The sequence below is a fragment of the Ipomoea nil genome, unplaced genomic scaffold (genome assembly GCF_001879475.1).
Source record: "Ipomoea nil cultivar Tokyo-kokei standard unplaced genomic scaffold, Asagao_1.1 scaffold1407, whole genome shotgun sequence".
In the NCBI taxonomy this organism is placed as follows: Eukaryota; Viridiplantae; Streptophyta; class Magnoliopsida; order Solanales; family Convolvulaceae; genus Ipomoea; species Ipomoea nil.
Genome location: NW_017617835.1, coordinates 5,421,823 through 5,435,813, shown reverse-complemented (window position 1 = coordinate 5,435,813; position 13,991 = coordinate 5,421,823). Strand labels below are relative to the sequence as shown.

Genomic DNA, 13,991 nt, shown 5'->3' with positions numbered 1-13,991 from the left:
GAAACTTAGAGAGTTGGTTGAGTCCCATGTCTTGCCATCGAAACATGGCGCTAACAGCTACACAAATATATATATATATATATATATATATATATATATATATATATATAAATTACAAATTATTTACTAAATTAGTTATAACTTTTAGCGTAATGATAAACATTAATTACTTCATCATAACCCCATCTATGTCTCTTGTAAGCCTAAGAGAGGACATATATACTACATGTGGTTAATTGAGCAACATTAGTAGGTGACAAGGGGCCAACCTTAATCAACAACGTAACACTGCAGAATGAGAATGGATCCTTCGACATATATGGATTCAAATGTATGTTTGTACCATAATGAATCCACATTTAATATATTATATATTGCCGTAGCGTAGAGGTTCGTGCATGTATCTGTAGTGTAGAAACCAAGCCATATATTACTATGCCCAATTGCCCATTTATTTGCCCATTCAACAAACACATATAATTATATCTTTATTTTTATTAAACAAAAAAAAAAAAAAAATCTCGTGAGGCTCAATTAATACTCTTCCATCATACTATAATTTGAAAATTCATTGATATTTTGGGTTGTATGCTTTATAAAAATCACAAATTTTAAATTCTCTCTTCTTCTATTTTTTTTTTCAACGCTAACCGAAATACTACTATATTCTACAATTGTGGATGCTCTTAGAATCCATCCATTTATTATTTTCCTTTAGAATTATATATTTTTTAAAAATACTATTAAACAAAAGGGAAAACGAATTTAAAAATTATAAGATTTTTTTTTTTTTTTTAAAGGAGAAGAGTTAAACTAACAAGTGAATAATATACAAGACTCGTAAAATAGTACAAAGGAGTAATAATTAATTAATTGACCTTGTCGAGATGATTAATTGGTGCTAAATGGGGTAGAAATAATCAATTAGTTGCCGTTGTTATACCATGGACCAGGGTCTACATTTTAAGGTGGACCATGCTCTTAAATTCTATATTTTTAGTTTTGAAATTGTGAACATCTAGAATATAAATTATGTTTCTATGTTTTAAGAATTTGTGAATACAATATTAATACACGTTCATCACAAATTATAAATTTTTAAAAGATAAATTGTAAACATTTAATATGTAAATTGTATATTTTTTTTACTCGGCTCCACCTTGCAAAGTGGACCCTAGTCCATAGAGTAATTTGTCATTAAGTTGAGGTTGGGCCTAGCTTGTATATATTAGGCCATTTACATTCCATGCAACAGTGTCTTCTGGCCCATCCATTACATCACATTTAAATAGTATGTATGTATATATGTATGTAAGCATGCTTGCATGTGTATATAACTATATATACACTATTGGAAATTATGGAATTTCCGACCACCTGAAAATGATGATCTTAAATTAAGTTGATATCAAAAAGTCTAAAAAGTGATCGGAAATAGCAACAAAGGTTTTTCCGAATACCAAAAGTGGTCAGAACAAGGCTTTCGACTTGATTTAAGATCAATTTCAGGTGATCGGAAATTCCATAATTTCCAGTAGTGATATACTCAGTATAAAAGATTCAGAGTATAAAAAAAAAAGGTTCAAAAGTAAGTGGACAAAATTTTCATAGTATGATCTATGATTTATTACACAGTTGGGAAGTTTACCCAATATATAAATATAAGTTAGGCTTAGAATTTCATAGAACAAAACAAATCACATGAATCTTCACGGAGCTAGCTAGGTACTCTAACACTGTATGTTAGTCAAAAGCAAGTGAGCAAATGCCATTGAATGATGTGTCAAAGATGCAAATGGTCAATTTGTATTGTCAATCAATTCAATTAGTTGTCGACACATGAACATGCATGTTTTCCTAAGAACATGTCTATCTAGGATCTAGTAATCTAAACCAATACTTTATTATGAATAGTTATTTTTTCCGTTCTTTCAGTCTTTGAATCCTTTAATCTTAAGTCACGATCGTATCTTGTTTTCTTGGCATAGTATATGTTAACCACTTTCACATATTTTCTCTGAATTTCATTAGTTTCATATTTAAGTGTACGACGCACCACCCGTCATAATGCAAATTCTCGGATCCCTCGATAGGTCATTATTGAGGTGTAATTTTTTTTTCTTTGCGTTATGTTTACGTTTGTGCAAGCACTTTAGGTAACTTGTAAGTCGTTGATGTACATTCAATAATTTTTCTAGTCTACCAAAATTTCAAGTAAAAATAGGTGGAGATTCTTAAAATTGGGATAAATTATTTTAACTTTTTTTTTTTTTAAATGGCAATGAACAATGGGGATTGGGGAGGGGTATTTGCCTTAAAATACGGGTCAAACAAGAATCTATTATATTCCATGGGAATGCCATTCCCTTACAGTTGAAGCAAATTTATGCCTTATAATAATTCAACATTAATTCCCAATTAATATGTTATTTTAGTTTATCATACATATATATAATATTACATTATTATATTACACTTTATATTATCTGTATGTAGCAATTCCTTAGCTCCTTTTCATCACCCACTTTGATTTAACAGTTAACAAAGTTCACTCCCAAGCAAAACTTCCAGTCTCTGTCTAACAGTCCTGGCCTGTCTTAGCCAGCAATTCTGCACATACACTGCATATACAAATAAACTCTAAAATATATATATATATATATATTTTTGTATGACAAGGGAAATAAACCTGCAATAACTATCGAAGGATGTGCAATGAATAAACGTCATTTCTTTGTTATAACTCATAAATCACACATGAAAGAAAAATATCAAAAAGAAAGACTGTATTCTGTGTAGCGAGCTCTATCAAGAATGTGTTGGCAAGATAAAAAAAAATGTTTTGACCAATATAAAGGTTATCCAATATCCATTACACTCTATCAATATTACAGTAAATTATTATAATACATTCCCAATTCTATATTTCTAAACAATTATTTTGTTATGGAATATAGGATTTGTTTTATGATATTTGAATCTCAATTTGATAAATATAACTAAAGTAACTTTTTTTTTTTCTTTCGATACATATCAGGTTTCCTCAGTCAATTGACTAACAACTACACACGAAAACTAATCATGTTCACTTCAAGTAAGACTTCAAAGGGTGGCAAAGCATCCAAGACTAATCATATATGTTCGTGCTGAGTAGGAGCACAAATGGCGGCGAAACGCCCCTTCATGAGTTTTAAGGAGGTAGTTGCATTCTAATACTCAAAATCAAAACCTTTAATTAAGATAAAAGAGACCCACACTATCTCATCAGCTCTGACTACTTAATTGTGATATATAGAAGAAACATTGTTATCAAATAGTTACCAAAATTGATGTAACATTATCAATCAGTGTCTAAATAATGAAAGTGTAGTGAAAGTTGAAACAGTTAAAGAAAGTACTAGTGGCAAGATTCATGGTTCAACATTATTAGTAGACATAAATTGGGAAGGTAGAGGTGAAATGTCCCCAACCTAGCAAGCTTGTGTGTAAGCCTAAATTTGTTTCACTAGCAAATTAAAGAAGCTAAGCTGCAGAGCCTATGCAAACTACAAGTCTAAGTTATTGTGTATGTGGATTGTGGTGTTCCATCATTTTCTGTATACCTCAATCATATTCATATTTGTGCATATGCCTATATATCCTGCCAAATGTATACTAATTGTCAAATCTCTAAAAGTAACACGGTGGAAAATCCCCTTATTTTTGTCCACTTTTGAGTGGCCCAAAATCGGAATTTTGGGACAAATTAAAAATCGTGATTTTTGTCAACTTGAATGGTCCGTAGAATTATAAGTCACTAATAACTAATAGAGGACGTGGCAGATCAGGTCGTTACTGGCGACCACCTTAAAAGTAAAGTAAGAGTGAGCAAAGCTCGCATGAGCAGCTCAGTTGGTCACTGAGATGAAGTTTGAGAACAATGATCCGGAATCGAGTCACAATGAACACTTCTAATATCAATAGACTTGTTCTGCACCCCTTAATACTCCCTTCGTCCTATTTTATGTGTCTGGTTCGGTTAACCAGGCTTCACTTAATACGGACTATGATATTAGAAGCAAATATGTTTTTATGAGACAGCAAAGCAATTGATCACCTATTAGGTTTTGCAGCCATCTTTCAGAATCATCTGAAATCATCACATATCTATATTCCATTTTGTCAGTTTCTAAACCATCGTTTTCTTGTATTCCTTAACTTTTAAGCACTCTTTGCTTACCCCTACCCATATCAATATTCCCCCCCCACCCCCCCCCATCCTCCCTCCCAACCATAACCCCAACAACCCTAACTAAGCAACTTATATATATTTCTGTCTTCTGCAATAAATCACCTTTCGATCTCTTAGCTTTCTCCCTCTCCTAAACCTAGCTGCCACTGCTAGCTCCGGCCGGCCATACAGAGATAAGATCAGACAGCATTTATGCCTGAATGTCCAGAGAAAGGTAATCATCTATCTCTCTCCACTTCCATCGTGAAAACAAGAAAAGAGAGCTAAAATAAAGAAAAACATAAAGTTTAATTTGTAGAACCCAAATATTTTAATCTTGTTTCTTACTACTCTAATATTTTTCGTGTTTTTTTATTTTTCTCATGTATCAAAAAAAAAAAAAAAATCCATTTTTGTTAGTTTGATCATTTTGTTTGTTTTTATTTTTGAAAATAATTTATTAACTAAGCTGTGTTTTTGTGTTTCATTTGCGGCGGCGGCGGCGGCGGGTGGGTGGCGGCAGGGAGAGATATGAAGAAATAGGGAAGAAGATAAAGCGCGAAGGTGATGACTTCTCTCAAATGGCATTAGGAAGAAGGCATAATGTATTGGGGCCCGCCGGAACCCTAAACACCGTTACACCTTGCGCCGCCTGTAAGCTCCTCCGACGCCGTTGTGCTCAAGAATGCCCTTTTTCTCCCTACTTCTCCCCTCTTGAACCCCACAAATTCGCTTCCGTTCACAAGGTTTTCGGTGCTAGCAACGTTTCCAAGATGCTCATGGTAATAACAACAAAAACCCTAATTTCTTCAAAACCTTATATATGTGTGTGTGTGAAACAACTTATACCCACTCAAATTTAAGAATTTCCCTATATTATCAAGATTAGTATCCATAGTACATGTACAATTATGTGTATTATACTAATATATAATACTTGATATAACTGAAAATATTATATATGATTTTACCCGGTTGTATTAAAGGCACCATAAAAAAGTCAAATTTTATAAATTTCACTTTATATTATAAAGGGTATTTCAAATTAAAATTGTCCTATCAATTGTATAGTAGTTCAAAATGTACCAATATGAACATGGAAATGAAGATAAAACATCATAGATCAAGAATTCATGATAAGTCCGTCCATTTAAAGGACAACCCCAGTTAAATTGGTCAGATTGTAAATTTTGTAACCACAAAGTTTCAAATTTATCTTAATTTGAGTTGAAAAGTTATAGGCAATTTAGGGCTGATTTACCTCAGACCCTTTTTCGACTTGAATTATAAAGCAAATTTCACCCAAAACGAACATTCAAGTAGCGATTGCGCAAATTTTACTCAGAAAACCATAATTTTTGTTTTTTTCTTTTATTCATGGGAATCTTTTAGTTGTATTCTTCTAACACATCCTAGAAAATCTATCTATCTATCCCAGGATGTTCCAGAGAGCTTGAGAGCAGATGCGGCGAACAGCTTAGTATACGAAGCGAACTTGCGGCTAAGAGATCCTGTTTATGGCTGCATGGGAACCATTTTAGCATTACAGCAGCAGGTACAAGCTTTACAAGCGGAGCTTAATGAAGTGAGGGCAGAAATAATGAGATATAAGTTTGGGGAATCCGCCGCCAATATCATCATTCCGTCACCTCAGGTATCCTTCTTCCTTACTTCCGGTGCCGTTTCTATTGCGGCGGCGCCGCCACCTCTACCACCTCCGCCGCCGCCGCATCTGCCGCCGCCGGTCCTGCTCCCTAGATCGGCATCTTTCTCGTTGTACACCCCGGCGCCCTCCGCCCCTGATAATGCTGATTTTGGCACCATCTCGAGTGAGAACATATCATATTTTGATTAATTATTACTATACATTATTATATTTATATAGGTTTTGATTATCAATTATCATGATTTTTTAATTTATTAATTACATATATGGAACAACAAAACGTACGTGATTGATGCCTGGTATCATCGTCAGTACTATAATGATCATTGGTAACACAATAATGTTTAATAATATTGTTATAAATATATATGTGATGAGAAGACATTTAGTTACATGGATTATAGTTTCATTTGTTATATATTCACATATACATACATTGACTAGGGTTGTTGGTTAGTCTATGTCTTTCCGATCCTTTCCACTTTTTAATTTGTATGCTATTTTTTTTTTTTAATTTCTACTGATTCTGTTATAATGTAAAATTTTGTCCATATATACTTTCTCATCTACTAAGCACAAAGAGTCAATACCCGGACTGAGATTCTAACATGTCCCTCTCTTAAGAATAAGATGTGGTTCCTGTTCGTTGTAACTAGTTCATTTTTGGAGTGTTTTCTGTCCAAGTAATCTTTTGATCCGAAAATTAAGATAGAAAAAAAAAATCTTAGATGAATCTGTATGCATACCATACCTTCTCCTTTGAGTAGGTTTTAAGGGAGGATGAGATGAGGTTCTGAGTTCTAGTTATATTGTGTTTCCCGCATAGTCGTTATTTGATTTTTTTTTAAAAAAAATAAATCTTAGATAATTTGTATGTATAAGGTAAGTATGTATGTTTGGATAATATAACTAAGTTAAGGTTGAAACTCTTCCGATCTTCATATATAGCTCTTACCATAGTAACTAGTGGAGACGGGAGAAGGTAAATCGATAGATATACCTCAACTAGTTTATATACCTAATGCTTGTATACTAATGCTCACGACAAATCTAATAGGGTGGATGAACAGTCTTGCCAATTGCTTGTTCATATATTTGTATTATTTAGGTGTTCCTTGGCGTGTGGAGTTCAACCTTTCTTAGGAGTAAGCAAAGCAACAACCTTAATTAATTAACAATGTAAACAATCTTAGCTTATTCACAACTTCATTCCTCACTTTCTCTTTTTGTTTTCATTGCCTAGCTTCCTTAGTTTAACTTCTTGGTTGTCTTAGCTTTAATATGCGGGAACCCTAATAATTCTAAATATTAAAATTTTTTCTTGAAAAAGAAATGAGAAAAAGAATTATATATTGCATATTGCATAAGAGTTTAATTGTTTTTTAAATTTATAATGTATATACTCCGTTATTAGATATGTATTCATTTATCATGCAGTGAATCTAGTGATATTGTAACCATCTGAATTTTAAAAATGTTTTGAGGTACATATCCTAAATTATATTCATAAAACTAATTAATAAAATTTCAAGAAAATCTTTACAATGTCAATGTAAAATAGATGAAAGTATTTTGGTTACATCTAGTGGTTAAAAACATAAAGAAAAGAAAAGATTGATATATGACTAAAATGTCCCTTTATTTCTTTTGTTTTCTCTCTTTTTTGAATGACGAGGAAACCTGCAACCACTTATTGAGACTTGAGAGTATGCACTTGGTAAATCACACTCATGTCTAATAGCTTGCAAACCACACTTGAGAGGTAAATTGTAGTAGGGAGAATTGGTGCAACGAACTTGATCGGGAGAATGTTGACAATAATTGAATTTGTGACCTTTTGTGACGGGTTCCTTTTTAAAAATAAAAAATAAAAAATAAAAAATTAACATGACAATACGGGAGTAGGCAACACCAAAATATTTCCTAGTAACACTAATGATTTGAATACCCCTATAATTTTAAATTACAATATCAGTTTATACAACAAGTTTACAGTGCCAATCACTACCGGTACCTATGGACTGCATCTAATGCAATAGGCACGGGTATTGGTTGACACCTTAAAATTTTCTTATTTTATAATACATAATATAGAAATTATGAAAATTCTAGTACTACATGAGGAAAGAATTGCAACCTAACACAAAACATTGATGTATATATATTTGGTTGAGTATTGTGCCTCTAGGTTCTAGCTTAATTTGATTGTCTCTATCATTTGAAGTCATTTTCAAGTGTCATAAAATTTTTTTTTTTTTTTTTTTGTATAAAATAAGTGATGGAATTTGGTCTAAGGTCATGGTTGCTTCAAAATGTGGCATGCATCATACTTATATTGCCATTACACAAATTCCCATTGATCTCTTAATTGAATATTGCATGCTCCAATTTAAAAAAAACCTAAATAATGTACATCTTTACTTTCCCCAAAATCCAATCTTTTGATACAAACAACTACATATGCAACTTTCTAGAGACATTACTTAGTAATTTATATATATATATATATATATATATATATATATATATATATATATAATAGAGTAGAGGCGTAAAAAGTGTATTGGTATTACATATTTGTTAAGAAAAATACAATTACATATCTCATATGACACGGTTTCACACAAAACTAATCAAATTGAATATTCATGTATCATATTGGTACACTGCACCTGTTATAATTGACATAATTTATTTCAAAAAACAACTACAAAGTTATAAGTTCAACTTACAAGAGCGGTCTATTGGCCTTCTCGGTTTGAGCCGGTCAACTATGGACAATCGAGATTGTTTTACCTCTTTGTGGTCCTTTACCGGAAGGGGTCACAAAGAGGGGTTTACCCATTGCACACCTCGGATAGTAGTTGCGAGTTTTCATTGTCACTCAAAAAATTGAAAAAAAAACAAAAATTATTTCAAAAAGGGTCTGAAAGGGGTGCCAAGTGAGTAGAACATGATTTTAGCTTGTGCCAACTAGTTAGAAATTCGATTCTTGTTAACAGTCTCTTGGTTGAGCCTGTCACACAATGTCTAGCTTCCTAGTACGATTTATCGCTCTTGAATGGTTTGTAAGTTATTGCACAAGAACGAAATTTATCTAATATACAACATGAATAATTTATTTCGAAAGAAAAAAAAATCAAATAAAATGCTATATAACCTTTGGCGGACCAGGCCCGATACCTAGGATTTGAAATTTAGAATAAATACTCAGATTCGTGTACGATGTTTCCTATTGGGCCTTAATGTTCAACGGTTTGAATCTGATCTGATTCTTTTTACATATTTCGTGAATTGGATCCAATTAAATTCTGAGTTTAAAAGATATTATAGTATAGGGTATAGCAATTAAAATAGGTAAATATGATGTAAAATACACTGGAGCGTTATGTTGTGCATCCGTGTCCACCATGTATGGTGCACGGATGCAAAAACGACGTCGTTTTGACGTTGACTTAAAAAAAAAAAATTCATAACTTCATAACTATACATCCAGAATTGCATAACTACACATAACTTCATAACTATACATCCAGAATTACATAATTGTACATCCATAACTTCATAACTATAAATCCAGAATTGCATGCATAACTACAAATCTATAACTTCATTATACATCCAGAATTGGATAACTACACACCCATAACTTCATAACTATAAATCTAGAATTGCATAACTACACATCCATAACTTCATAACTATACATCCATAACTTCATAACTACAAATCCAGAATTGCATAATGATAATTACACATCCATAACTTCATAACTATAAATCCATAATTGCATAACTACACATCCATAATTTCATAACTAAAAATCCAGAATGAATGAACTAAAAATCTAGAATGAATGAACAACGTAATGTTGTTACTGGGAATCGAAATTGAATTTTTTTTAAAAGTAGGACGCACGTTTTTAATCAAAACGACGTCGTTCTTGCATCCGTGTGCACCCTGCATGGTGTACACGGATGCACAACATAATTTGCCAAATACACTCATTACACACATAATTAAAAAGTGCCAAAAGAAATAACCAATCCTTCATCCAATCACAAATACATTTGTACTTTGTATTATGGTGAACACATATATTTAATTATAATATATGAACGATTACAATAGTAGCTAGGACTCCGTATAAAACTATCTATATGTTAATACAATGTAGATAATACTTCCTATTTTAACATATGATAGTCAACAACTAAACATTTAGATTATAGATACAGCCTAAATTAAAGGGGAGGAAATTTGAATTGGCCTTTAATTTTGTGGGCATGAAATATATATGTTTTAAGCTAAGGGAGCTGGATTTCTATGGCTTTGTCATTGTCCAGTTCCAAATCCTCCTTCACTTCCGTCAGCTCCTTCTTGTAGATATACTTTGTTGATGCCCAGATAAATGCGCCCAGATTCAAGATTGAAATGACCAGAAGGAATCCATAGTAATAATCCAAGTGAGAATCGTTAATGTTGTCCCCAATCCAGCTCTTGGATCTTCCTCGTCCGGTGATCTTATCCACCATCGTCACTAAGAAGCTGTTCAAGAAGTTTCCGATCCCGATCCCGCTCGTGAAGAACGTCGTGCCGAGGCTCTGCAAGTCCTCCGGCGACTGGTCGTAGAAGAATTCCAGCAGCCCGATGGCGTTGAACACGTCGGCGACGCCCAGGAGGACGTACTGCGGCAGCAAGGAAAAGATGGTCATGGGGACGATTTCTTTGGGGCCGGTGATGCCGTGGGCGGCGATGACGCGCATCCGCCGGAGCTCCACCGCCGAGGCTATTGCGATGGCGACGGTTTGGATGGTGAAGCCGATTCCTAGGCGTTGGAGCAGCGTGATGCCTCTGGGGTTGCCGGTTCTGCTGCGCATTAGCGGGACCAAGTAGCGGTCGTACATAGGGACGGTGACCAGCATGGAGAGGGTGACGAAGCTGCCGAGTGAGGCTGCCGGAATTTGGAAGGCTGAGCCGCCTATGTGGCGGTTCAGGGTGGTGCCTTGTTTAACAAAGAGGGTGTTGATTTGGGCCCAGATGGTGCTGGGGACTAGGGTTACGACCCATATCATAGCCATTCCTAGAACGACCTTGGCCCCTTCCACTTGAGTCACCGTGCATGGCGGACTAACCTTGCCATGCTTGATTGCAGCCTTGTCCAAGAACCTAGATTAATTAGACACAAATAAGTTATTAGACTGTAGTTAACTGCTGGGAAAGTTTATTTAAGAGCTTATACCTTATTTTAACCTATTAATAAGCTATAAGCTCTGGTAAACAATGTTCTTAAAATAAGCTAGTAACTTAAAATAAGAGCTTATTTTAAAATGCTATTTTAGGTAGTGTTTTGAAAATAAGCTAAGTAGCTATAGATGGTTAACAAACAATAATATTACCTAACCTTAAAGGACCAAAAGAACCATGTTTTGGTTAGGTTGTTTTGATAAAAATGGTTGATTTGCCACCTATTAATGTAATGTAGAAGGCATACCTAAATATTGGAGTGTGTTGTACTTGGCGTTTTCCGGTACTAATATAGTACTGAGAGTCAAACTCATGGAGCTCCGACGGGTCGGAAGGGAGGTCGAGTTTCCGGTTGGCGAAGGCAACGGCGGGCACCCGGAGCAAATTCCGGGCCGGAAACCGATTCAATCTCTTCTTGTGCCGGTACAATGGAGTCCCAATGTAGAATATAATCAAAGACAGAATCAACCCAATGGTGGGGATTCCATAGCCCAATCCCCAGCTCAAGTTTTCTTGGATGTAAACAAGTCCGATGGTGGCCAGCAGAGCTCCGGCGAAGGTGCTGAACATCCACCAGTTGAAGAAGGAAACTTTCAGGCTCTTCTCCTGCGAGTTGTAGTCGTCGAACTGGTCGGCGCCGAAGGTGGAAATGTTGGGCTTCGTCCCGCCGGCGCCGATGGCGATCGTGTAGAGAGATGCGTAGAAGAAGGTGATCTGCGAGGTGGTCGCCTTGTTGCACACGCCATTGTCGCAGCTTGGTTTCAAGAATTTTATCGACACCGCCATTGTCAAAAGCACCATTCCCTATATTATATATGCACCATTCAAACTTGTCCATTTAGCTAAGTTTTATATACTATTAGCATTGAAATACCAAAACAAACACACACACACACACACACACACACACACACATATATATATATATATATATATATATATATATATATATATATATATATATATATATTGTTAGGCAGGACCAGTAAAAGAGCCATGTCGTGACGAGAGGATTACTAGGGAAGTCGGTGAAGTCCCTAAGGACCAAGTTCAGCAATCAGTCTATCTCGGTCAATGTGATGATGGTTTATAAATAAGGAAATAAGTTGTGTTTTTGCTACCAACTATAATTTTTTGGGTGAGTGGTAAGCGCTTATCCTAACAAGTGGTATCAGCAATAACAGTTAAAATTGGTTGGTGCTGGGAGCGGGATGAATGAGAATATGATGTGTAAACATAAAATAGAAAATAGAGTACAAAATTGAGAGTATGTTTAGTATTATTCATCTTGAATAAAACTTGCTAACAAGTAACAACCAAGACATCAAAAGTACAACAACGTCAACATTTAATGTCAAATGGATGGGTCAACATTTAGTGGAGAGAGTGGCAAGAACATAGAGTACGTCAATGATGAATCATATATATGCATGTGGTGAGCCTTTCTACATGTCATTCTTGATCATTATTATATTTTATGCCCCACACAATAAAAAAAGCCTTGTAATAATTATATTGGCCAACCCAAATATGGGCAACCTCAATATATACAAATCTTATCTAAGTGGTCTAGGAATCAGCATGCACTTGCACGGCATCCCCTCCATGGTTACGTTCCTATTCTAAAATTGAGTCATCATTCACATAAATGCCACTATATTCATCACATTTTATTCTTTAATTTACTAACTAAAATTTTTAATTAATATGAAATGCGTGTTATGATATGATGTACTTACAATGACATAAATGAAGGACGAGATAGTAAAAGTCCAAAATCGACCCAGGTAAGCGTCGGCCACGTAGGCGCCGAGGAGAGGGGTGATCCATACCACGCCGGACCAATTGTTGACGTTCCTAACTGATGCAACGGTTTCTTCATGGAGTTGGGTTGTCAAGTAAACCACCAAGTTTGAAGCTATTCCATAGAAAGCCATCCTCTCAAATGCTTCATAACCTAGGATACATGAATCAAACAGTCATATGATACATGATCTCAATGTATAGTCCTAATAGGTCGAGTTGTCAAAATTAACTGATAAGTAATGCACAATATCAATATTAACACATTTGTTGATAAACCTAAGTCCAAACCCTAACTCTACTATCCTATAAGTTGGGTTGTCCTAGTTAACTGATAATTGAACTCTAAGACCCCTCACGCCCTGGCTCAACAGATCAGAGCATCTGGGAGAATGTAAATCATGGTAACTCAGCTGTACACGCCTATTGCACACAAGGATCTGAGCCCTCCTCACTTTGAGAAGTTGCTCATAGTGTCGCTCGTGAGACTTATCTCGGGTCATTGTTTCCAAACTTCACCCTTGTGACTAACTGAATTGCCCATGCAGGCTTTCCTACCATACATTGACCAGCACCAGTCGTTATATCATAGACCGCAGTGCACGATATAATTTGCCGACCAACACTCAAGCAGAAACCTAAGATTAATAAGAGAGATAGATAGAATTTGTGATGCATACCAACGAGGAAAGCGCAGGCTTTCCATTTGCCAGTTTTGTCTGAGAGGACAGGCTGTCCATGAAGATCAACAGTGCCATCTTGTGTATACCCTTTGTTGGCTTCCATGATAATTAAATTGAAGGAAGAAAAAGAAAAAAATGGAATAGGAAGAGAACTTAGGAGTGAGGAATAATGGGAGTAATTAGTTGGCTGGCTATAAGTAGATGAAGCTAAGCAGTCATGAGGAGTGTCCACACAACATATCAGTATATTATGGGCCACACATTATTTCATAGTCTTGTAGCGTTCGCAAAATGTGTCGTGTCTCCTCGACATATAATAATCAAGTGCAGCATGCGTCATTGTATTTGACAGATGCTCCTCAAAATTTATTATTACATTTTA

General features: G+C 35.0%; 2 protein-coding genes across 2 annotated transcripts; one reads left to right on the top strand and one right to left on the bottom strand.

Moving 5' to 3' along the window:
- The first annotated feature begins 4,349 nt into the window (after nucleotides 1–4,349).
- LOC109186814 (LOB domain-containing protein 15-like) lies at nucleotides 4,350–6,268 on the top strand. Its single transcript, XM_019336967.1, has 3 exons — nucleotides 4,350–4,445; nucleotides 4,734–4,992; nucleotides 5,649–6,268. The coding sequence occupies exons 1-3, from the start codon at nucleotides 4,432–4,434 to the stop codon at nucleotides 6,063–6,065; spliced, it is 690 nt and encodes a 229-aa protein (XP_019192512.1). The 5' UTR covers nucleotides 4,350–4,431; the 3' UTR covers nucleotides 6,066–6,268.
- Nucleotides 6,269–9,940: 3,672 nt separating this feature from the next.
- On the bottom strand, nucleotides 9,941–13,783 carry LOC109186120 (protein NRT1/ PTR FAMILY 5.1). Its single transcript, XM_019336028.1, has 4 exons — nucleotides 13,607–13,783; nucleotides 12,863–13,080; nucleotides 11,371–11,927; nucleotides 9,941–11,045 (listed from the first exon to the last, which is right to left on the bottom strand). Exons 1-4 carry the CDS (start codon nucleotides 13,710–13,712, stop codon nucleotides 10,184–10,186), a joined length of 1,743 nt encoding a protein of 580 aa, XP_019191573.1. The 5' UTR covers nucleotides 13,713–13,783; the 3' UTR covers nucleotides 9,941–10,183.
- Between the last annotated feature and the right edge of the window lie 208 nt (nucleotides 13,784–13,991).